Raw genomic sequence first — 26,490 nt, 5'->3', positions numbered from 1 at the left:
TCTCTTTCATGGAATTTGTAAAGCTGTTGCTTGAACAAAAAAATTGTCCTTGGGGGAGTGAAATTGCACTTGCTTCTAGGTCTCTCTTAACTTTCCATCTAGAACTCATGCTTGCTTTTGTAGTTTTTGCAGTCCTTGTTCATCTAGAACTCCTCCACCAACCTTCCTAGCAGTTGTACTGCTCTAGTCTCTAACAGGTAGTACTGTACTTGGGGCCACTAGAAGAAAAAAAAGAAAAGTTACTTACTAGTAGCTGTTCTTCAAGTGTGTTGCTGCTACATATTCACACTCCTCACCCATCTTCTGAACCTCTTTGGAGTCTCTGGTCAAGAATTCTGAAATTAGGGAAAAACTGATGGGCAGTTCGAGCCACTGACCCCTTCTATATTATTAAAACTTAAGGAAGGGGAGAAGGAGGGCTAAGTGATTTCAACAGGCACTGTTCTCTAGAAGATTTAGCAGCTCAACACCAGAAGGGGCCAGCCTCATATCTGGGAATATGCAGGGCAACACTCACGAAGAACAAGGCTGTGTCTACACTGCCACTTTCAGCGCTAAAACTTTAGTCATTCAGGAGTGTGAAAAAACACCCCCCTGAGCAACAAAAGTTTTAGCGCAGAAAACTGCCAGTATTGACAGCACTTTATCATAAAAGCTACCACCCCGAATGAGGGATGTTTATTTTTTATTGCCGGGAGAGCTCTCCCCGGTGATAAAGCATGACTACACTGCCCACGTCACAGTGCTGCCACGGCCACGCTGTAATGTGGGCAGTGTAGGCATACCCCAAGTTACTGGTAAGTAACCCCTCTTTAGTACTGCACAACTTGATAGCTTCTGATTATAGTTGTTTTTAAGACTTTTGCCTGTGATTATTTGTATATTTATAACTCAGCTGTTACTGAACTTTGTAATTAGGAGATAACTCCTGATCCTTGAGAAGGGGTTACCACCTATCCTCGAGTTAGATGATTACTTTTAAAACAAACACCTATAATGGACAGTAGTGAAGTCACTGAGCTTCTGAAGCCTCCTGCTCTCCAACAAAGTCCCTTACAGCCAAATGCTTCCATCAGCAAAAGTTCAGAAAGGGTGGAGTATATGGGCAACACAGGGTTGTGAAGGTAGTTTCTGTGTCTAGAGAGGTAGTATTGGGGCCCCTCACTACGACAGTTGTCCTGCCCATGGTACTGCAGTTCTGGAGGAAGTTGTTCAGTATGGCACTAGAGGAGTATGCTAGAAGTCTACTGCCCCATTGCATTTCCCCTTAGTATCTGGATCCAGGAGGTCTTGGCTGGGGAGCTCCTTTTCCCTTAGGTGCAGCTGTCTGACTCTAGCTGCCTATTAAAAGGTATAATTAATGGCATTGTGGGCAAAAAAGTACCTAGTCTAATACTGAAGTTGTGGTGCACACAAAATGCTGTGGAATCAGATTGCTAAGCAGGATCAGTATTGTCATTGGCCCAAGTACAAATTTCAGGAATGACAGCGTAGCACTTCTGATTTTTGCAAAGCTTCAAATGAGATCCTCAAAAAGTAAGAGAAACTTTAGTCATAAGATTTCAGCTATCCATGCCCACAGATTAGCCTGTCTTGATATCCTTAAAATGTTCCTAACTTGGACTACATCTGCTCAGTTTCTGTAATATGTTCCAAATGGGTGCTAGCCAAATTATTTATTATTTGTATTACTATAGTATCTAGGAGCCCTAGTCATAGATCAGGACCCTGTTGTGCTAGGTGCTGTACAGACCGAACAAAAAGACTATCCCCACCCCAAGGAGTTTACAGTCTAAATATAAGACAAATCGACAGACAGAGTAGAAGGAGTCAGCACTGATAGGTTTTAGTCTCAACACACTAAAACAATTCTCAAGTTTTTTGTAGACTTTATAGCAAAGGAGATTTGAGAAGGGACTTGAAGGTGAATAATGAGGTAGCTTTGTGGATGTTAATGGTGAACATCTCTCATGTATATGGCAGCAACAGAGAAAGCACAGGGAGGTTGTTTGAAAATGTAATAAGGGGCAGTGGAGGCTGGCATCATGGGTAGATTAGAAGTGAGCGTTGATAGTGAATGAGAGAGAGGACGTGGGGATTGGAAATGAATATAGGCAGCTTATGATTATTGCTTTGTGCCCTGACCTGTCTAAAAATCCACTGTACATGGTGGATGGCTGAAATATCTCAGAGTTGAATCAATTGCATCAGCAGGGGATTGTAGTTGCCATCATCTTTTTGAACTTAAACAATTAAATTTAAAAATGTTTTCCAAATAAAGTCCAAATTTAAGATTGGGTAATATTTTTTTGAGATCCAGAAGTCCCAAACCCCGGCAGGTGCCTCCCATGAGGCTGAAGCCCCAAGTCCCAGCAGGCGCCTCCCACAAGGCTGCAGGTACGACCTGGCTCTCAAACTTCTGAAGATTGTTGTAGCAGCTCGGAGAGTCAGTAAGTTTGGCCACCCCTGCAATATAGCTACATGAAACAATTTGAGAGTCTATTTGAACCAAACACAATCCTTCAAAATTTGGAAATCTGACCCTAGCGAATATAGGAATAACCAATAGAAAGGACACAAATTACAGCAGGCAATAAATGGGAAAATGGAAGGGCTGAAATGGATTTCTAAGAACAGACAAAGAGATTCTTAAAGTACATTGGAGGCAAAGCCTGCAAAAAAATTGATGGGTCTGCTGGATCACCAGGAGCTAAAAGAAGCAATTAAAGAAGATGAAGACTTCCCTGAGAAGCTAAATTATTTCTTTCAGAGTAACAGCCGTGTTAGTCTGTATTCGCAAAAAGAAGTACTCCCTTTTCTTTTTGTAAATTATTTCTCTGCATCTGTCTTCAGTACCAGGAATGTTGGGAAGATACCTACCCCAGACTTGTTCTTTGCTGAGAATAAAGGTGAGGTGCTATTGGAGATTGAGATGTTGGGAGAAGGAGATGTCTGGAGGAAATTGATAATTTAAAAAGCAGCAAATCACCATACCCAAATGATCGGCAGAATTTTAAGCATTAAGTAGCTGAGCCACTAACAAAAATATGAATTCTCTCATTAAAAACAGCATTGTTTCAGAGGATTGGAGGCTATCAAATAAAGCTATACATTTAAAAGTGTGTAGTGTTGAGCAGTGAGACAGAAAATTTGTAGACAACACCAACTTATTTAGGTTAATCAGAGAAGATGGTGAGGAATTTCAGAGACCTAAAACAAGCTAGGTAAATGTGCAAATTTAAACTACTTGTTCAGCGTACAGGATTCTAAATTAACTGAATCAGCTCAAAAGAGGAATCTGGGTGTCGTTATAGACAGTTCAATGACGAGTTCCTCAATGTGCAGTGGTGGTCAATAAAGCAACAAAGATGCCTTAGGAATGGGATAGGGAATAATACAGAAAATATAACGCCTTTTCTATAAATCAGTGGTGCAATCTCGTCTGGAATACTTTGCAGTACTGGTCATCCCAGCTCAAAAAGATACTGTAGAACTGAGGGGGGTCAGAGACAGGCAAGAAAAATGATCAAGGGCATGAAAAAATTACAAATAGAGATTGAAGAGGTTGGGATTATTTACTTAGAAAGGAGGAAGATTGAGAGAGGACATGATAAAAGTATATAAAATAAAAAATGTAGATCAAGAATGTTTTTCTCCCTGTGTCATAACACAAGAACAAGGGGACATTCAATTAAAAGGTGGCAAATTCAAAACCAGTGCTTCTTTCTTTACACAACATATAGTTAGACTGTGGAACAAATTGTCATAGGAAATCATTGAGGCTAGGAATTTAGCAATATTCAAAAGGGATTGGACATTTGTATAGATCATATCCAGAGTTGTTACAATTAATTATAATTTTGGAAGAGATATTAAAGATTATGCATTAGTGCCTAAACCAGTCTCTCATTATTGGAAACCTAATGTGGGAGGCAGATTCTCTGATCTGGCCACAGAAGGGTTCTTACACTTTCCTCTGAAGCATCTGAAGTGGACATTGTCAGAGAAGATGTCTGTTATTTAGATATATTATTGTAGCACCTAGGAGCTGTAGTCATGCATCAGAATCCCATTGTAGTAGGTGATGCATAAATATGGGCCTTTCCCCCAATAGTTTAACAGACAGGAAAGTACAAGAAAATAATGAGACAGAATTGGTCGTCATGATAGGTAGTGGTATTAGCACACTAGTGACCTAACAATTGTCAAATTTTTAGTATGCATCTAGTTGTCATCTCAAACTCTAATCGGCTAAAACAGCTCTTAATCCTCCCTTCCATCACCACCATTCAACCCCTAGGTTATGGACAAGAGTATCTTCAACTAGGACCTCTCTAGGTACTCACCTCCAGGCTATGTCTAAGTTTTGCATATTCTTTCTGCGTACCTTCTCTAAGATACAGCCTTTCCTGTTTATCTACAGAGCTAAAACTCTTGTCCAAATTCTCATAGTCTCTTCTCTCAATTATTGTAACATCTTTTTCTCTGATCTTGGCAAATGCAATCTTGCCCCGCTGATATCTGTTCAGAATGCTGCTTCAAAGATCATTTTTCTTGCCTGTCACTTCAACCATGTCACCCCTCTCTTTGCATCACTTTACTTGTTCCCTCTTTATTATATCAAACTTGTCTTTGTTTTCATGGTCTTTTGTGACCTATCCTCACCCTACTTACCTTTCATTTAGTATCAAAATACTGACTCCCACCTCTGACGAGCCCATGATGTCAGCTTCCATAGCTCACTTTTTAAATTTTCAGACACCTTTGTGCTTTCCCATGCTGCTGCCCATGCTTGGGAGAAGCACTGTATAAACATCTGCAAAACTAACTCATTATTCTCCTTTATAATTCTTCTTAAAACTCCTTTTGACATGAGGCCTACAGAAAACTTAATGGGTTGTCTGTTGGTGCGCTCAGACCATTGCCTGTCATGCCAACTATGAAGGGGCACACCCACACACTGACAGAGAGGGGACTAAGGAGTTCCTCTGAGCCTGTTCAATGCCAGCAAAGCAAACCTGCAAAGCTTGTTCTGTCTGGGGGTGGGAGCTTAAAAGGGAAAACCTTCCACAGGAAGCCACCCTTCCCTTCCAAACAGGCCCAGTGAGGAGACAGCAACAAGGCTCACTGCTCCCAAAGCTGCATGAACCAGCCTCCAAGCAGCACGCCCTAGAGCAGGGGCGGGTAAACTTTTTGGCCTGAGGGCCACATCGGGTTTCCAAAACTGTATGGAGGGCTGGTTAGGGGAGGCTGTCTCTCCCCAAACAGCCAGGCGTGGCCCGGCCCCCACCCCCTATCCGACCCCCCCCTCCACCTCTTGCCCCCAACGGCTCCCCCAGGACTCCTGCCTCATCCAACCCCCCTGTCCCCTGACGGCCCCCATGGGACTCCTGCCCCATCCACCACCCCCTGCTCTGTGACCACACCCGGACCCCCCATCCCTGATCCCCCCTGCCCCATCCAACCCCCCTGTTCCCTGCCCTCTGACCACCCTGACCCTTGACCACACCCCCAAACTCACCTGCCCTCTATCCAAGCCCCCCGACCCCTTACCGCACTGCCTGGAGCACCAGTGGCTGGCGGTGCTACAGCCGTGCCGCCCAGAGCACCGGGTCAGGCCGCAACTCTGCAACTGTGCTGCCCAGCCACCCAGAGCGTTGTGCCAGCGGCACGGTGCGCTGAGGCTGCGGGGGAGGGGCAAGCGTCCCAGGAGCTCAGGGGCCAGGAAGGAGGGTCCCGCTAGCTGGATGTGGCCTGCGGGCCATAGTTTGCCCACCTCTGCCCTAGAGTAAGGGCTGGAGGTGGACCCTGTGTAAACTAAGCCAAAAGGGCTGACCCAGGAAGACTGCCTGAGTTCCAGGTCCCCCTTGCTTTTTTTAAATTTCCCACAGGTTCCCTTCCCCCATAAGGGAGGAAAGAAGGGAGAGTACTTTTCTTGTTTGTTTGTTTGCTCCAAGTCTCCCCTGGGTGTCTGCCGGTGTGGGGGGAGGGCAGGGCAGGAGAAAAGACAGTACAAGGGCCTGAAGCAGGGATCTGGGGGGACCCTGACCTATACTGTGTTATTGTTGTCTTGTGCTCCCCCATCTGCTTGTATCCATCTTGTGTCCCTTGTCATATACTTAGTCCCTGTCCCTATGAACTTTCAGTCTGTCTTTTTGTTCTGTTTGTGTGGCGCCTGGCACAATGGGATCCGGTCTGCAACTGGGGCTAGACGCTGTTGCAATTCAAATAAAAATAATAATGCCTTGTTCAGCTGCTATTCATGGTATAACTTGTTGTCTTCCCTGCAACAGCTAAATAGTTAACTCCAGTTGGTACACTAGAGTTACTCCACTGGAGCTAGCAAGCTGGAGTGAGAGTGACCACACTGCAAAACAACACACTGCAGAGTGATTTGATTAGCAGCACAGAATGATTGAATTAGCAGGGTAGTTGGATTAGCCATTGAGCTGTTATAACTTCATCCCCACAGCATTACTAGCTCCAGCTTCATCACCATTTGAACTTCAGCCCCTCATCCGACCCCTCTCCAGCCCCCTCCCCCATCTCTGATGGATGAGCTAGCTTGCATCTTAAAGCACCACTTAACTCCACCTAGAGATTTTCTTTGTGGACAGAAGTTGGGTTGGGGCAAAACTTGAGTTATACCTCCAGCTAACAAAGCAATGAAAACAAACCCATAGGAGCTACAATTTGTCAGATTTTATCCTCCAACAGAAGGGTTAGTGTGCAGCTACTGACAGATTTTTATTTTAAAAAATCCCTAAGAAAGTTATATATAAACATTTTTGGAAAGCACACACAACCTACCTGGAAAACTCTCAAAAGCAAAGACATAAAAAGTCTTCTACACTACAGCTCTCTGCTCCACCTTACTAATTTTATTTGAGATAATGTTGAAACTACAATATGCCACAGACCATGCCTTGATAACTTAAACCAGGTATCCACCTGGGATGTTAGCTTCCATCATCCCCTTTAACTGCCTTTACAGCCACAACCCTTTCCCAGACTACCCTCTCTCATCACAGCCTTCTGCTACACCAGATGTCTACATGGTTAGTGTTGGGGAAGGGAGGAAATAATCGGGTAAAAAGTATGTACAGGAGGATGAAAATGGGACAGAGTTAGGGTTTTGGTGCATGATCCGTAGCGTATTGTAGTTGTAACGTTAAAGTGTATGCTTGTGGGTTGAATGTGTGTGCTTGTTAGGTGGCTTACCTTTGATTTCCTTATTTTTGTGGGTAGGTAAGTTGTATGTGTAGCAACTCAAACTGCTTCATAACAGCTTTTTGTGTGTCTAATAAGACGTAGGTAACTGTCTTCTGTTGTTAACTAATACTTGACACATAATTTGTTGCTATTGTCAGTAGTGCTTTAGACATTTTAATGATCTGTCATTAGTCATGTTGTGGGGAGAATTTCAGAGCATATTTTTATATTCTACTCCCAAAATAGATACAAAAGGTTTGGGCTCAGTTAGTACCCCTTGAGGTAAAGCTCTGTGTCTGTCTGGAGTTCTGAGTGTTAAGGATGTTCCAGTAGCACATTCTAGGTAAATTTTTACAAGTTGTAACATAAACAGTGCATCACAAAGTTTTTACTTGTTTGCTTTTGTAACTAAGCCCAGTCCAGCAAATACTTGCAGTTGCTTAATTTTGCACACTTCAGTGCTTTTTGACTTTATCAGGCTACTCATGGATGTGTGTGCAGGATTGAGATCTAATACAGGATCATAAAATAATATGACAAAGTGAATTGTGTAAGGTAGCATCTATTTTTTTTCCTTCCGTTTTTCAGGGACACATTTCCATGTCTGCACGCATGGATTTATACGGAGTGAATCAGACTTTAGTCCAGTAGAGCTAAACAAACATTAATATGATATGCATTTAATATAAATTACAATTTTGTTTTTACAGCTATTTGTGAAAGAGCTTAGCTGACTATGGATCCAGGTGGTGGAAGTCTTGGATTGCAGACACAAGAGTCCAAAATGCCTCACACTATGATTATGCAAGATTTTGGTAAAACATTTTATTTTTAAACACTAATGCACAAAATGGGAGAGATCTTTTTAAATAAAACATATTTTCTACATCATTGAATGTAGCTCAAATGTAAGGTTAACTAACGGTTTATAATAATATTTAGTATGTATTTAATTTTGTCTTCACAATGCCATACAGAGGCAGTCCTTCAGGAAACAAGCTATACGTATCTGAATTCCCACTTTTATCATGTGGAAAAAGTCTGCTTTAAAAATTGCAGCATTAATTCTGGATGAAGTAGAACTTCAGTAAGTTGACTAAGGGGCAGTTTGTAAAAAGTGCTGAACGCCTCCTCTGTAGTGCTGAGTACCCTCAATCCTCATTGATTAAATGGGAATAGAGGCTTTCAATAGCTTACAGTCTGAGATCCTTAAACAGAGAAGGTGGTTCAACAAGATCTTTATCTTAAAAGGCAATGTGACGATTTTTTTTTAATTGCTGTTTCCTTTTGATATGTTAGGATGGTAAAAGGACAGGATTTAGCCTGGATTTAGCCTTTCTCCTCCTTTTGGAACAGACAGGGCCTCTGGGCTCCATGAATGGCCAGCAATCTGAGAGATTTTCTGACAGATCTTGGGCTTCCGCATTAAATCTTAGGCTCTCCTGGAGCATAATGGCTTGAGTCCCTTTAGATCCATGTTCTTATGATCTTCCCACTAGCTGCTGTCTGAATTCCCTCTGCATGCATGCCTGTGTATAGAGAGGAAATCAAAGGCCTTGTGTATGCAAGAAAATTGTATCTATTTAGCTAATTATGTTTAGAAGCTCCTAAATTGAGATGAATGTCCAGCCAAGATGTTGCATTGATTTAACTAAAGCAGTTTCTAAACTAATTTAGTTAATTTGCTACTGTTTTCTCATGTAGACAGGGCAAAAGTAAGATAATAGTGACTGTACCAGCCTCCAGTATTTGGGAGGAATGGTACAGTGGGCAAACATGACTATCTCCTGGACCTGCAGGTCCCTAACTCTGCCATCTATCAATAGAGAGGTTTTTTTTATTATTATTATTATTATTTTATTTATTTGTATGGGGACAACCATTCTGCAGAGCTAGTATTAATGGCATAAGTCCTTGGAATGTACCAAATTAATTACAATTACAATAAAAATGGAAAATATTATTTACCACCTTCATTTTAAAAGGGCATATGTTCTTGAATCTTTTATTCATAACGATTAAAATTATTGTTTTTATTTAGGCTTTAAAATAATTGGATATTTCTAACGTGGCTTCTCTTGTAGCCCAGATCCCTGTTGGCTATGTTTCCTAGAAAGGAAAATTGTTAATATTTACTAGAGTGACTAATTGAAACCTCTGCCATAATTTGATAAGCAAGTAAAACAAGTGATATTTTTGACAGTTTGAACTCTCCAGTTTTTGATGTTTAAAGTGTTAAGGATGTTCCAGTAGCACATTTTGATGTTTAAGGAAACTGTTATCTTGTGTGTCAGCAAAGCCAGCCAGCTTCATGCTGTTTAGTCAGATTTGCTGTTGGGCTCTGTTGCACTAACAAAATAATGCAGCATTCAAGTTGCTAGCATAATAGAAAAATGTTTTAGCTTTTTTGGAATACATATAATAGAATCCGCTACTGATCTTTTGTCTTTTAAATCTCAGTTTTATTAAACCTAAATTGGGGGGCAGATTTGACCTAATGTTCCTTTTAAAGAAAGATTTGGGGGATTTTGTGCTTTTGTTTTGTTTAATTTTAAAATCATAGACTTTTACAAGATTGTGTTCATTCTTATCTGGAGGTATGTAAAATGTAATGAAATTTGTTAGAAGGCAAGGGAGCCCTCTTCTATGCATAGTCTTTACCTTAGTTATATTCCTTACATACAGTCCATGTGATACCGTAGTGTGAATGTTAACATTTTTTCTCATTCACAATTGTTTCACAGTGGCTGGAATGGCTGGCACTGCTCATATAGATGGTGACCATATTGTTGTATCAGTTCCTGAAGCTGTACTAGTTTCTGATGTTGTCACGGATGATGGGATAACTCTTGATCATGGCTTAGCTGCTGAAGTTGTCCAAGGACCAGATATCATCACTGAAACTGATGTTGTAACAGAAGGTGTAATTGTTCCTGAATCTGTGTTGGAAGCTGATGTTGCTATTGAAGAAGCTTTAGATACCAGTGATCATGTTTTGACTTCTGATCTAATAACAGAAACTGTTAGAGTTCCTGATCAGGTTTTTGTGGCTGACCTTGTTACGGGTCCTGATGGACATTTGGAACATGTGGTGCAAGACTCTGTGTCAGGAGCTGACTCACCCACAATGGTTTCAGAAGAAGTTCTTGTAACTAATTCAGATACAGAAACTGTGATTCAAGCAGCCAGTACTGTTCCTGGTTCTACGGTTACAATAAAAACTGAAGATGATGATGATGGCAAGAGCACATCTGAAGACTACTTAATGATATCTTGTAAGTGAAATAAAGGTAGATATGAATAGGAGATTATTTCAACTAGAAGTGGTCCAGTAGGGAGAAGTTATTAACACTGAAATCTTGCTATCCTGTGCACCTGAACTCTCTGAAAAAACAGTCTCTTGCCAAATTAATGACTTGGTGCCAAGAGTTAGATTTTTCATGTGAGTGTGTAATTTCTGAACAATGGGTGTTTTTTTTAAAAAAAAAATCTTTTTAATATACTGTAATTTAACCTTGCAGTGATACAGTAAATTAAAAAAAACATAATTATCAAATTATGGAAATATGTGCAGAAAATAGCATTTTTCAAGTTTCATCAATAGCATCAAGCTAGAAAAAAGACATAATATAAGAATGGCCATACTGGATCAGACCAATGGTCCATCTAGACCAGTATCCTGTCTTCTGATAGTGTCAGAGGAATGAACAGAGTTGGGTAATTCCCCTGTCATCCAGTCCCATCTTCTGGTAGTCAGCGGTTTGGGGACACCCAGAGTATGGAGTTGTGTCCCTGACCATATTGGTTAACATAAAAACGTTAAAGGCTATACATTTGTCTGACAATAGGTTTGTTTGTAAAGCAAAAACATAGTAGCCAGCTTTATGTTCCACTGCCTGATCTGAACTAAACTTAAAAAATATGCGCATTTATTGACTGACACCTCTGATCTGAGACGGAAAATGTAAACTGGCTTCTTGCCCTATATTGCACTGTGGGGAGTGCACATAAATTATTAGCTACCTGCAATTAGGGTACAGCTGGCTGAGTGAGAACAACTGTGGGAAAACTGCAAAGTAGGCAAATAATCCTTTTTTTCTACAATTAAATGATATTGACAATTAGATATCTGGTACCAGTTTTCACTCTCACCCACAGGACTTCCATGTAGGTTAGTTAGTATACACAATATTTGTCAGTGCAAACTTGCAGCTTTTCTGAATTACAGCTAGTGAAATTTGACTAGGCCAGAATAGGTTTTGATTGTCCAATAACCATTTTATATAGCTGGTAGCAACCCATCTCAATAAATGATGAGAATGCCAAGTGTGTAAAAACTTCAGAGATCTACTTTCAATAAACGGCTTTTATTAAAATTTTCAGGATAAATACAAATCACTGTATTCAAATATATCTTATACATTCTACATTTTGAAACATGTCTGTGATGCTGTTTTCCAAAACATTTTTAGGAGTATAACATGTTTAGATTTTTTTCCAAAATTGTGGGAGAGACAGAGCTATAGTTTTCATCAGTCTGTCCTTAATGTAATGTCATGTGCTGCATGCAAGGGCACTTTAAATATGTCACTTAAACTAGTGAGGGTTTTTGAACAAGAACACAAAGAAACCATTATGAAAGCAAATCAGACTTTCTACAGCAGTGGTATTCCTGTGTATGTTTTGTGAGAAAAGGAACACCATTATAATGCTCAGTTGTTTTCACTGAAAGAATTCCTCCTTTCTAACAGAGTACTTATGATGAGTTGTGTTCTGTAACTGCGATATTTCCAACTGCATCCTTGTAATTGTAAGTAAAGTCATCTTTGGAATTCCTTCTAAGGTAGATAACTTTAACTTGATGGTAGTTGTTGTGACTGTGTTTTAGGCACATCATGGTCTGAGTAAACGCAATTGCAACCTGAGTTATAAGAAAATCTGGTTTTTGAAGTGTCATTATTAGGCTTTAAAGTCATCGTCTCATTTAGACCACTAGGACAGTTCTCACCTTTCATGGGGCTTGATCCTGTAATGTGCTGAGCACTCCGGTCCTGGTGCAACAAAGTATATGCTAACTTTAAAATTAACCGTAAAGTTAAGCATATACTTAAATGTTTTGGTTGATTGGGACCAGAGTTCTCATCACCTTGCAGAATCAGTCCTATGGAGCTGTTTTTTCAGATTTTATAAGATGGCGCTGAATTGGTTATGCTTCTGAAGATAATATGTACATTTTTACAGCTAGATAGTGGTTCTTTTTGTTTCCTTAAAGAAAATGAGAACTTGTTTTCCACAGAATCTGAATCTGTCATGCTGGGACAGATAAATATGTCTAGCGAGCCAAGAATTTGAAACCTCGGATTAGTATAGATGTTTTACTGTATAGTCAAATATGCAACATATATTAAAGGAGTATAATTGTATGCTATGATTCCCCATGATATATTACCAGGGTTGTCAAACTTTTTTGTAGTGTGGACCACTTCTGAACAGAGAGATTATCGCATGGACATTTTTCTGATTCATGAACACATAACATCCTTTGTCAACAACAGCAATTGTTTATATGGAACCATAATCTTAGAAAAGTATTTATATTATTTTTAGCTGTCTTTTAATGAAGTGTAACATCTTGAAACAAAGATCTTACTTCATATGACCTGCTAGCTCTTCATGGATCACCGCCAAGTGCTCTGTGGAACACAGTTTGGGAACCCCCTACAGTATACAATGTTCTGGGACAAAAAGCTGGATTAAAGCTTGGAGCTTTAGTTCAAAATTACCTTATCTTGCTGCTTTGTGTTACAGTGTTAATACTGCTTAAATGTAGTTTTCACCATTTTAAGTTTGTATCTCCTCTGGCTATCCTATAAATTTATAAGGAAAAATCTTTATTTTAGTGGTAAATGTTACCTGGAAACTAATAAGTATAGTCTGATCTTTTTGCTCAGAAGTTTATATGCACAGAAAACTTTGTAATAGTCAAAGTTTTCACTAGAAGTTTGTCACCATTGATCTGTTTTGTTTTGTGCAGATGAATTTAACTTCTTACATTAATGGAAGCATTATGAGCATATCAGGTAAAAATCATAAGGTTGAAAACTCAATTCTTAATATACTTACAAATCAAGCGATGGCATATTGGATATGTCAAATCACAGTTTCTGGAGACTTAAAATGACCCAATGGGATACGTTAACGCAGGGTTCGGCAACCTTTGGCCCGCAGCCGACCAGGGTAAGCCCCCTGGCAGGCCGGGCCCATTTGTTTACTTGCTGCGCCCGCAGGTTCGGCCATCGCAGCTCCCACTTGCCGCAGTTCGCCGTCCTGGCCAATGCGGGCTGTGGGAAGTAGCGGCCAGCACATCACTCGGTCCGCGCCGCTTTCCACAGCCCCATTGGCCTGGAGTGGCGAACTGCAGCCTATGGGAGCTGCGATCGGCCGAACCTGCGGACACGGCAGATAAACAAACTGGCCTGGCCCCGCCAGGGGGCTTACCCTGGCAGGCCACAGGCCATAGGTTGCCAATCCCTGCATTAGCGTCACCACAAAAAAAAAAAAAAAAAAAAGGGAAATTTAGAAGTTAAGATAGAAAGTTTGTTTTAAATATAACTACCTTTTTAGATTATTTAAAACAAACAAAATGAGATTTTAATCTGTATACTGTACACACCAGATAACCAGGGTAAATGGGACAATTGTCACACTTGTAACTTAAAACATACTTTTTGTTTTTTGTTTTTCAGGTTTGCGATATTCAGACCCACAGGGGATTGCCAGCTTCTGGTCTATGTGTTGGCCCTGTAAGCACTATGCGGGGGACCTCATACCCACCAAAGAACAACACTGGAGCTGGCCTTTAGGGGTAAGGTAATGTTCCACCACCACCTCCTTTTTAGTATATTACAATACAGTGTTGCATAGTTTGCTAAAATATTTTAATATATATTTCCTATATTGTACCATATGGTATATAAAATAAACATATTAAACTTTAGAAAACTTTGCAAAATTGTAAAATCATGGGACTTCTTTGGTGGGTGTGATATCACCAGCATAGTGCATGTTGAGATATCACATGAATTGGGAGCTGGCAATCCACAGTGAATCTGGACATCACACACCTGAAAACAACTAAAAAAGGTAAGATTTAAGTTATAAGTGTGCTGAATGCTCCTCTTCTTGTGCTTATTTGGGAGGATACAGCATATATTTCTAAAGCAATCTGGTTGTTGTTTTTTATAAATGAGGAAACAGCATTATCTTATGTTTATAGTGGAGAACTCAGAGCCAGGAGACTGGTGTTCTGTTCACCATTATTTTACTGACTTACTGTGTGATGTAGAAACTTTTATTCCTGTTTTAAAACAAATACTTTACAAAAATGTGAATTTAGTATTCCTAAAGGCACTAGATTAACAGCCTGTGTAACTGGAGTCCTCTTAAGAAGTCCATACAGTATGTATTGTGTATGGGTGGTGTTCAAGCAAGCATCTGGACACTGCCTATCGTCAAAGAGGAAATCTCTGGGAATTAGAAATTACTTCAGTTCTCAGTCTCTCTGCTAACACTGTGGACAAAAACTAATTAGTGCTAACTATGATGATTTTATTTCTAATACGACTGTCTCTGAAAAGTGGACTGAGATCACCAAACTTATTTCATATAGACTAGCAAAGTAAGTGGTAGAACTTATAGTTTACTTTTTAATTGCTACTGAGGGTGAGCTAGATATGTTTCATCATTCTAGAAGTGAAAACAACTATATTCCATTACCATTCCCTCAAACCATCCAGATTTCCTAAATATATCTATTACGTTGCAGATTTATTTCAGGAGTTGACTCCAAATTTTGTTATATTCAGTTTAAACATTTTGAGTATATTTCAGCTCCACTTATTAAAAGAGGAGCAGCTTAATTTTCAGAGAGTCTAGGTATATATAGTTTAGGACAAACTTGTTGATTTCGGTTTCAGTTGTATGTGCTTAGCCTCTCTCAGAATCAGGCTGAGGATGTTTGTTGGTTTAGAAATACTTCTAATATTTTAGTTATTGCAATAATGTTGCCTGCCAGAGCAGGGATTTAGAATTTTTAACAGATGTGGTTAAAAGTAAGTTGTATATTAAGCAATAAGATACAATATACATCAATATACACTATATGAAGAAAAGTAATGTAATTGATTATTCCACTGTTCCTGATAGGAGAAGGCTTCCACTTTTGAACAATCTTTAAAGTATTAACATGTTTATTTGTTGTATTTAAATTGATTGTGTGTAAAATCTGTAAATTAAAAAACAGAAAAGTGGATGATGATTAAAGTCATCATCTTAAAATCACTTTACCTCAGTTTTATACCTATTATAGTTACAAGTAACCCATTAAATTAGTGTAAATTTTTTATACTTTTTATTTTGTACATTTAACAGCACTTTGTGTAGTCAGTTTCATTCTTCTCCTGTATAGTCAGTTTCCAATACCGCAAAGATTTAGGAATGGAACTACTCACTTTGGTAGAACAAAGCATGTGTATAAATCTTTGCAAGATTGAGGACTTAATTGGAAAGACATCAAAAATGGAACAGAAAATCCTGTAACTTTTAAAGGATTTTTTAAATAAAAAGGATCAGGTCATTAAAGATGCTTTAGCAGAAAATTAGTCCGTTCCAAGATATTAGAAAATAGTCAGATTCAAAATATTTAAGTTGATAGCACCCTTTAATAGACAAAACCTTGGTTGTCTTAGCTCTCCCTTCCTTTCCTTTAAAAGGCACATGGATAGTTGGATTTAGTCTTATCTGTGGAAACACCATTCTGATAACATGAGCATGCTCTAATAGTGCATGCTATAGCTGCTTCATATATAAAATTTGTATTAACAGCCTGATACTGGTAAACTTACTAATCAAAGGTATTTGTAGATTCCTTTCTAGTTTTGCTATTTTTGGTGTTTGTTTTCTTATGTTGGACATCATGCAGTCCTCTTAGGTGGGAGGTGGTGGATGTTATACAATACAGTTATTCAGGACATGTTTAAGAAATAAGGGCTTGATCCTTGATCCTGCTCCCACTGATTTCAATAAAACAAGATCAGCCATAAATTCTTTAAATTAAAAGGAAAAAGGTTTAAGCTCATCCAGAAGAGGAGAAATTTACAATTGCTTTCAGTGATCCAAGTTTGTCTTTTACAAACTCCCTCCCCATTTACAAGCCAATCTTTTTTTTAAAAAGCTTGAAATATGCAAAAGATTATGTAGTCTCCTATTCTTTCACATTTTTTTAATCTTTATTAAATTACAGAAATTTAATTTTGTAATACTTTACATTAGTATTTGTTGATTTTTTAATGTTAATCAATTAGCTGCTTTATGTCTATTTAGTTCTGTTTTCAGTAGCTCCAGTATTGTTCTGACTCATTCAAAGACTTCTGAGATTCACAAGTTTCATCAGTGACACCAAAAAAACCTGCTGCAGTTGAGTAGGTATCATTAAAATGACTTTCAGAGTAGATTATGCCAAGTCATAAAGAAATAACCCATCTCTTTTTAAAGAAATTCTCACGGTTTTTGTATGTCTAATATAATATACATATTTTTGAATCTGGAAAATGATCCAGTATGGGTTACGGCTTATTTCAAAGTGTGGAATTCATTCCTCATTTGAGGGCTTCAGTGGATATTCAGTGTTGCATTAACCTTATGCTGCCCATGTGCAAAGGGAGTAGGTAGTGTTCTGTCAATACATGATTAACAAAGGGCACACAACAGCAAGCATTTTCTGATCAGGCTTTTTCAGTGTCCTTTGCTATGAAATCAGCCCTATATATGTTAACATTTACTTTATCAAAACTCTGCTCTTCCACTTAATAGTAGTTCGAATGTAAGAATTTGATTGTATTGATAAAAGTAAGTAGATTGAGTAGTAGGTGACTTAATCCTTCAGTTATAGACATGAAGGATGGCAGGTAGCTCAACTTCAAATAGTTGGACATTAATCCAAATATTACTATCTCAACTTTTAACTAGCAAGAGACAAAATCTCAAAAATATACTTGCCAGGATAATAACTGACCCCAAAACCTCACAGCCAGACTAAAACACATTTGATAAGAATAACAGCTTTTAGTTACTAGTAATAGATATTGTCGACAGTAGAGCATTTTGAAAATCTCAGAAGAATTAAAATAGCAGGTTCTGGGTTTGTTTTTTAATTATATTAGATATGTCTTGTGTTTTTACTTTTTGATCCATCTATACCTTCTAGGCTTAATAGTTTACAATAGAATAAATATCAGGTACTTTTTAATTACTTAATGAGGGTGCTTCCTGTGTGATTCATTTTACAACCATGTTTGTCCTTCATTTACTAAGTTTTGATAATGAAATTGAGTACTGTACTTTACTAAAATAGACTAAGATATAAAAGAAAAAGGAACTGTCTGTATAACTGCTTTTATAATAGTAAAAAGAAAAGGAGTAGTTGTGGCACCTTAGAGACTAACAAATTTATTTGAGCAAAAGCTTTGTTAGTCTCTAAGGTGCCACAAGTCCCCCTTTTCTTTTTGCAGATACAGACTAACACGGCTGCTACTCTGGAACCTGTTACAATAGTAGTTCCATTGGATCTTACATATTGAATATGTGAGGAAAACTTGCTAGAGATCACTTCTTGAGTCCTAACAAAATTTGTGCGTGAACCTCACTGTCCTTTTTTTATTTTTACAGTGGATGATGTTGGAGAAAAATTAGACCATATTGGAAGCACACCTTTAAAAATCAGCACTGAGGTTTCACACGATGATGTTTCTAAAGATGATGGATTTGGTTCAGAAGTTATAAAAGTGTATATATTTAAAGCTGAAGCTGAGGATGATGTGGAAATAGGTACGGTCTTACGTTCTGTTTGTTGATTCAGTAGTTTGAAAATGCTAGTTTTGTGTTCTTTAATAAAATCCACTGTTTTGCAGTATGTGAAATAACATCTTCGTAGTGGTCTGCTGGTTATGTCAACCCAATTTAACTTCCTTTCTCAAGGAAGAATCTCAAGTCTGGTTTTTGCCAGCACAATATTCAAAACACAGCATAAAATAGAAGCTTTGGGGTGACACATAATATTTCTGTTCATATTTAACACACTACTAGCATGCAAAAACTGACACGGTTTATGGCTATGATACCCCCCCCGAATAGTACTATCCAACCATTCAGCCCTGATTTTTGTCAATATACTGGTGAGAAAGGAGGGTTTTGTCTAATGTGCCACTAATGAGTAACAAATATGAAATTTATAATGGCAAGAAAACATTTATTTCAAAGCACTTAATCGGGGTTTTACTAAATGGCTGTCTAAAACAGAAAAAAATACTGATAAAACATTTTTCTAATTTAATTCTCATGAGATGATATTCTAGATTATCTTGTTTACATTGACTGTGTTTTTCTTTTTCAAGGAGGAACAGAAATTGTCACAGAGAGTGACTTCCACAATGGACATTCTGTAGCTGGAGTCATTGAGCAGGGAGCTGTAGGCAGAATGCAGCGAGAAAAGATGGTTTACATGGCTGTTAAGGACTCTTCTCAGGAAGATGAAGATATTAGTAAGAATTCTTTTTTTTAAAAAAAGTACATTTAAAAAATAATACCAGAAATGAAAACTGTATGCATAATATTGGTCACTTTCTAAAAGGAACTTTTTCATGTTTGTGAATAATTGCTCCCAGATTTAAAGTAGTGGAAATCATATCTTGCCTTGCCCACAAATAAGAGTAGCCTATAGTTATTATAAAATACATATTGTGCCTATCCTATACAAGCAGTAGATTATTTGTATTGAATTTAATGTGATCGTTGATTAAGTCAATAAGTAATTGATTTTTGCAACTTGCTAATTTTTCAGTTTGCCTAACAAACTACCATGCTAAAATCTTGTTTAGCTCATTTAAACAACTTTGTTATTGAGAGTGTCAAGACCCTTTTAGATCACTTTTTACATTTTATTAAGTAGAACAGTACTTATTCTGGCAAAGTGGCAAAGAACCATCAACAGTTACACACTTACAAGCTTCTTTTGGTTGATAGTTATTTTTTCTGTCTCAGGTCTAGCAATATATGTGGATAAAACAATATAACCCTGTACAAGTATTTTGGGGAAGGAAGAGAATTGTGCAGTGGGTACCCCTACTAAGCAGAATAATAATATGAAAATAAGCAAAGGAAAATTTAGGCTGAACATACAGTAAAATTAATTCCAGAATCACAACTTCTCCTCCTTAAATGTAGGTTGTGCTGAAATAGCAGATGAAGTTTATATGGAGGTCATTGTAGGTGAAGAGGAAGCAACATCACTTCCCGACACACAACTTGAAGACTCTGCTGTGAATAAAACTTTTGTTCCTGTTGCTTGGGCTGCTGCTTATGGTAGGATCCTAGATTCTTCTTTTCGTGGGAATGCCTCCTCTTATTTTTCCCCTAACTTAGCTCCCAAGTCTTGTAGAGCATGACTTTCCTACCTCTTAGCTCTGTCTAAGGAGAATTGTAAAGAGCTGTGTTTGTAGCCAGTCATTAACTTACAAGAGTCAGACATTGAAATATCTAAGTGATATTTCAGCGGCTGTGTATACTTTCTCCAGAATGCCCTCAGACTCTTGCAACTAAGGAATGAAGAAAAATGCTAGTCCCAAACTCTAGTGTTTTGTTCACTAGCCTGCCAGACAGCCCTTAAATTATTTTAATATCTGTTTTTTCTTAATCATAATAAATACCTTGCTTAGTGTTGGGTTTTATATAAGGGAAAGCATTGTAGTTTGTAAGGTTTTGTTAAAGTTGTTCCAGGTACTAGTTCAGAGATGTCTAGCATGCAAATTTCCCTTGCATATCTTGAGGTCAGCTACTGAGCATTATAGAATCTTGCGTAAGCTAAAGGAATTTGTTTAAAATACATGAAGCTGGCTGGTGAAAGGTTCACACAAGTTTTATCTGAGAAAAGAGGAATGAGTGTGAGAAAATAAGCTTAGGGTTTGTCATGCAGACATCTTCCTTTCTCAGTCCTAGGCCATGTCTGCACTAGAGAGCTTAAGAGTGGCGCAGCTGTACCAGTGCAGCTGCACCACTGTAAGATCTCTAGTGTAGCCAATTTATGAGAATGGAAGAGAGCTCTCCAGTCAACATAATTAATCCACCCCCAAGAAGTGGCGATAGCTATGTCGGCAGGAGAAGCTCTTCTCCAGACATAGCGCTGTTCGCACTGGCGCTTACGTCTGTGTAACCAGTGTCGTGGAGATGGGGGGGTTATTCTCACCGCTGAGCAGCATAAGTTATACTGATATAAGTGGTAGTGTAGACATAGCCTTATACTGCATAATCAGACTCTTCATCCTCTGACGGAAAACAAATTGTGTCTTGGTTGTTTTTTTTTTTAAAAGGTCTTAATAAGTTGATCTTCATCTTTCTCTGTGACGGGGATTGAATAGTATGAACATTTTACTAGGAAGTTTTAATGGTTCAAATTCTGTATATTCTATTAATATCATATATATTTACTATGCTGTAGGGTTTTAACTTGTAAATCCATCATATTTAAGGGAATATCCTCTCAGATCATCTCTGACTCATGAAAGAGAGAGTCAGTTGTTTAAGGACGGAGTTCTAACTGGAGTTGGCTGCAAAATGGAAATCCCTTCCTGTGAAAAATGCAATTTTGAATTTTTTTCCATCCTGAATCAGGATGAAAAGTTAAAAATGATTTAAAAAAAAATGTTGTGGGCAAGGATGAAAAATTCAAAATTTTTCTGCTTGCAAGCAACTCGCTTGGAAGACTCTTGTTAATTTAACTTTCTCCCTGCAGGCTGAAAATGAAATTGATGAGTGTTCCAGGCAAGCAGCCAGAAGAGCCATCTCTTTGATTTTCCTCATGGAAAATCGATTTTTTGTGGAAAAATTTTAATGTTGTGAAAAGGGCATTTTCATCAGAAAATTAATCTGACAGAAAAGTCCTGGCCAGATATACTTCTAACCCCATTAGCTGTTCGACAAAAATGTGTTTGAACCACAGAGTCCAAAAGCATAGAAAAAACTTTTTCAGTCCAGAATAAGAAAATGAGAATACTACTAAGATGTAGCCCATTTCATCCCATAGAGCTTCAGCATTCTTCGTGCAAGTGCTGAATGACCATTGTATCAAGACATAGAAAATTAGTCCAAAACTTGTCATGCACCAAGTTCTTGATAGGAAAGCAAGATATTTGGACTTGCTCTCATGCAAAAGAGAATCGTGGAACTTGGTTATTTCGTACTAGGTGTTGTTTACAGAACCTAAGAATGAAAGCAAATTTGTAGAGGTATATGTACAGTATGGTCATTATCTGGTTTGGCATCTCTGTAGAGAGCGGTCAGAATGGGGAGGACTCTGCAGTAAATAAAATTTGCTAGCTATTCTCTCACACAAGGAGTTTCAAACAATCATTGTCAAATACAATTTCAGTTTATGAATTAGTAAAATACTGTGTTCTATAGGAGATGAAAGACGACTGCCCAGAAGGTATGAAGACTGTCAAGCAGCAGGTGAGAACGTGTAATTATATTTGATACAAGAGCAAGAGATTCATTTGCTTTCATAATTTTTTGAAAAAACACAGTTGTATATCAGATTTTTCCATTAAGAAATTCATGACTCTCCCTTATTTCATGGAATATTGACAAATTCCTAATCCACAGCTTTCCTGATCAGTGAATGCTACCAAACTATTCAGAATGCATATGTGTAAGGGTTCCATACACTTGGAACTCATTTCTTCAAGGAATTTCAATTACATAAACATTGTAGAAATAAGAACAATCCTATATACAGCAGAAGCCCTCAGAAATGTACATCAGTATCTTTTAGTACAGTTTTGGGTAACCAGGGAAGGGAAAATGAGCCCACTGGGAAATAAAGGACTGCTAGGTTGAAGGAAAGAACAGGAATAATCGGCTGAATGTTAAGGGTTTGGGAGTGGAGGAAACAGAGTTCAGAATGAGTCCAAATTGAATTAAATTCTTCTATAATGCCTTATCAATAACTATGGTAAATATTGACCCTTTGAAAAAAAACTTGCCCATTCCTTTCTGCAGTGAACATTTATTTTTTAAGGTAATGTAAAGTGACTTGCTCCCATGTGATTCCAGTCATCTAGTCCCAAAGAAAAAACTTGCTTATAGTTTTTATGGTGTCTGATCTTTGTATTCAGGAAATAACTTGGATACACGATTAGAAAACAAAAATGGTAATGCAGCACAGTACCTGCAAATCTGTGATAGCATTAACACAAATAGAGCGCTTAAACAAAAAGCCAAGAAGAGGAGGAGGGGAGAAACCAGGCAGTGGCAAACAGGTAGAATATTTTTCATTGTTTATTGTATTGGTTTAATATGGAAAGATCCTTTTTCCTGCAACTAGTTAAAAGAAAACCAACAAAAAAAACCCCTACCACCACTGAAATTGTGTAGTGCAACTGTTTTAAAACTGTTGTCCCTGGAGAATTTGCTGATGGTCCACAGATTGCTGGCTGGTACATCATGCTGACTCTCTTAATTTCCAGCTGGCAAATTGCATTAAAAGACATCTAAAATACATTTTTTTCTAATACTTATCCACATAAACAATTCCTGTAGTTGTCACGGGGATATTACGTGATCATGAATGGGAGGCGAGATATACACAATTGGGAATGGGAGAAAGGTTGATTAACAAGGCAATCTCTCCATTAATTTGTGGTCCATTCAGTAAACGAGTGTCACCAGTGCCCGTGCATTGGGGTAGCAATGGGGTTTTATGCCTTGCTTCAGTCAACTCTTTTAACAGTATTTAAAATTTTAGATGTCTGGGATTTGGTTGTTTCAAGCTACTAAACTATTTGCTCTATGTGTGAAGTTCAAGTAAATGTTCTTGAGCAGTTCTTTTTAATTCAGCACTTTTAACAGTTTTCTTCATAACATCTTCTGTTTGTTTGAAAACAGCTGTTATAATAGGTCCTGACGGACAGCCCTTAACTGTTTACCCTTGTCACATATGTGGGAAAAAATTTAAATCGAGAGGATTCCTGAAAAGGCATATGAAGAACCACCCAGATCATATGATTAAGAAGAAATACCAGTGTACGGATTGTGACTTTACAACTAACAAAAAAGTAAGTTTCCACAACCATCTGGAAAGCCATAAACTTATAAATAAAGTTGACAAAACCCATGAGTTTACAGAATATACAAGGAGATACAGAGAGGCAAGCCCACTGAGTTCTAATAAACTGATATTGAGGGACAAGGAGCCTAAACTACACAAGTGCAAATACTGTGACTATGAGACTGCAGAACAGGGACTGCTGAATAGACATCTGCTTGCAGTTCACAGCAAGAACTTTCCTCATGTTTGTGTTGAGTGTGGGAAAGGATTCCGTCATCCATCTGAGCTTAAAAAGCATATGAGGACCCACACAGGAGAAAAGCCATACCAGTGTCAGCACTGTGTCTTCAGATGTGCTGATCAGTCCAATCTAAAAACACACATAAAATCCAAACATGGGACTGATTTACCATTTAAATGTGAGCATTGTCCCCAGGCATTCACAGATGAAAAAGAACTTCAGCAGCACACAGAGTTATTTCAAGGACATAAGACTCATCAGTGTCCACATTGTGACCATAAGAGCACCAACTCAAGCGACCTGAAACGACACATTATTTCGGTTCACACGAAGGACTTTCCCCACAAATGTGAGGTATGTGAAAAAGGCTTCCATCGTCCATCTGAGCTCAAAAAGCATAGTGAAACCCACAAAGGTAAAAAGATACATCAGTGTAGGCACTGTGACTTTAAAACTTCAGATCCTTTTGTACTTAGTGGACATATCCTCTCAGTTCACACCAAGGACCTGCCTTTTAAATGTAAAAGGTGCAAGAGAGGATTTAGGCAGCAAAACGAACTTAAGAAGCACATGAAGACCCACAGTGGAAGAAAAGTGTATCAATGCCAGTATTGTGAATATAGCACTACGGATGCATCAGGCTTTAAGCGACATGTAATATCAATACACACAAAAGACTATCCACACAGGTGTGAATACTGCAAAAAGGGATTCCGTAGACCATCAGAAAAAAATCAACATATAATGAGGCATCACAAAGAGGCCATAATGTAATATATGATGTTGAGAAGGAAGCAATTTAGAAACTGTGATATGCTAATTGGGGAAAAAAATCTCATGAACTGTTTCTCCTGGTTTCAAAGCTTGATATTAAATCATAACTTTACATTCTTTGTATTAAAAGTCTTAAAAGTATTAAGGTTGACAGGGATCTCATAGTCCTATGATTGTGGCTTATCAGAACCTAAAGAGCACTATAGAATGCAGAAAGATGGATGAATGTCTGAAAGGTTGCAGAAGGATTTCTGAATGTCTTCTATTTAATAGTATTATACATTGTTAAGCTATAGAAGAGAAAACGAAGATGATTGTGTTATCCATTTCATCAGTAACAGCATTTGTCTCCAATATGAAAACTGTTCAGTTGTGGTGGGATTATTTACAAACTTTTTGTCAAAGCAACCAATTCTAACTTCTTATGCAGTTTTGAAAAGAATATAAGTCAATCACTTGGTCATTATGTTTTTAAATTGTGCCTGGAAAGTGTATTCCAGAATTAGTCAAATTTTGGGGTTTCTCCCCCCTTTTTTTAAAAAAAAAAAAAAAATTTCATTGGGAAACCTTTTTGTTTCCTTTATTAGTCTAGGTTCAGTGAGTAATTTTTTAAAACTATTTTCAGAGCTGCTAACCTCTTTTATGGCAGGATATGATGTTAAAAATATTGCATTATGTTATGAGCTCAAAGGTGGTGTTCCGGTGCTAGGGTTAAAAATATGTATGTATATAATTTCCCTTTTTTATCTGAAACTGCAGTTGAATGTTGTTCAGTATGGCACATGACAAATACCTTTGAATCTGTCATTTTTTTAAAAGGAAAAAATGAATGCAGCTGATAGTGTTGTCTCAACACTTTTTTTTTTTCTTGCTACTTTAAGATCTTCTCTAAAAGGAGTATTAAAAAAGATTCAAAGAACACAATAGTTTTCTTGAATTAAAATACAAAATACTTAGAGGTTCTTTAGGGCAGTGTTTATAACAGGTATGGCTATTATAGTCCTACCTGCTAATATACAATTTTCAGTATAGACATAAAATTGCACCTTTTAATCAATTCTTTAAAAATCTCTACCATACTATAAACATGCATTTTCAATCTGTAAGAAAGTATATATGCAGTATTTAACCAGAAAAATATGCTGCCACTCGAGTTTGGAGGTGGATCTTCAGTTTACAGTGTATACATTTAAAATATGCATCCCTTTAAACAATGCTTTGTGTTAGCATGCTGCAAATCAAATGGCGCTTAATATAACAAGCTGGTCTAGGGCTATTTAATGAAAAACCTGTTCAAAAATGTTATGCATATAATGTGTACTTTTTTACTTTTAGTTGCTTCATGTTTGCACAGAGCTGTTCACATGATAAATTGTAACTTTACTTCATGCTATATTGTGGCTTTGTGTTTCAGATAATGTTCATATTTTGTTTTTGCACCAGATGAGAATCAGTTCCTTGAGAATAAATTTTTTTTATATTTCTAAACTTCAGAAAGCTAAATTGGGAAATCTCTTAGAAAAATAAGTGTTTTATGTGGCTGTAAAAAATGATGTACACGCTGTAAAATAAGATTGTCACTGTTACGTGGGATTATTATTTCTAAATGTGTTACTCATCGTAATGAGCATACAATAAAATGCATCTCTTGCACTCCAAGGTTCTTTGGAGTCTTTGTTTCTCATTTATGCTGATTCTGGGAATGTTCTCCTTCACTGAAAGTGTGCCTAATATTTTAATTTCATCGTTCTTTTCAGCTTTGTATGAGTTTAATCATCTGGACTGCGGTAAGCCAATTAACTGACAAGTGTCTTTCAAACAGGCTACCACTTTTTTATTGTTCAGTTTAATTATTTTCATTGTGTAGTGTTAGCGCTAAAGCTGGGTGAAATTTTTTTGGCTAAAACTTTTTCGCCAAAAAATGCAGGTTCAGATCAGCCAAAACATTTCACTCCTTTGTGTTGACTGTGATAAATTGTTTTGGTTGAAACTCCTCCCATAAGGCCTCCAAAAAATTTCTTAAAAAATAAAAATGTTTTGTTTTGACATTTAATTAATCAAACCATTTTCATTTTTGCTATTCAAAATTTCTTTTTGTTTATAAGTA

The 26,490-nt window shown here is 37.8% G+C and overlaps 1 protein-coding gene across 7 annotated transcripts in view; it reads left to right on the top strand.

Annotated features, from left to right (window-relative positions):
• Nucleotides 1–26,046, top strand: part of ZNF711 (zinc finger protein 711) — a 40,509-nt gene extending 14,463 nt beyond the window's left edge. For 2 of the 7 annotated variants that reach the window (XM_073360886.1, XM_073360887.1), the window contains exons 2-9: nucleotides 7,923–8,027; nucleotides 9,957–10,487; nucleotides 17,938–18,096; nucleotides 18,663–18,809; nucleotides 19,492–19,629; nucleotides 21,724–21,771; nucleotides 22,437–22,580; nucleotides 23,206–26,046. In XM_073360886.1, coding sequence (XP_073216987.1) covers nucleotides 7,949–8,027; nucleotides 9,957–10,487; nucleotides 17,938–18,096; nucleotides 18,663–18,809; nucleotides 19,492–19,629; nucleotides 21,724–21,771; nucleotides 22,437–22,580; nucleotides 23,206–24,383 — 2,424 coding nt within the window. In that variant the 5' untranslated portion in view covers nucleotides 7,923–7,948 and the 3' untranslated portion in view covers nucleotides 24,384–26,046. Of the gene's footprint in view, nucleotides 1–7,922; nucleotides 8,028–9,956; nucleotides 10,488–12,004; nucleotides 12,023–12,084; nucleotides 12,801–13,246; nucleotides 13,293–14,118; nucleotides 14,356–16,593; nucleotides 16,692–17,937; nucleotides 18,097–18,662; nucleotides 18,810–19,491; nucleotides 19,630–21,723; nucleotides 21,772–22,436; nucleotides 22,581–23,205 lie in introns of those variants that run through there. The other 5 variants (XM_073360890.1, XM_073360889.1, XM_073360891.1 and 2 more) reach the window with 5 other exon arrangements.
• The last annotated feature ends 444 nt before the right edge of the window (nucleotides 26,047–26,490 follow it).

Source organism: Lepidochelys kempii, chromosome 9 (genome assembly GCF_965140265.1).
Source record: "Lepidochelys kempii isolate rLepKem1 chromosome 9, rLepKem1.hap2, whole genome shotgun sequence".
NCBI lineage: Eukaryota > Metazoa > Chordata > Testudines > Cheloniidae > Lepidochelys > Lepidochelys kempii.
Note: the sequence above shows the minus strand (reverse complement) of the source record. Positions and strands in the feature narration are given on the sequence as shown.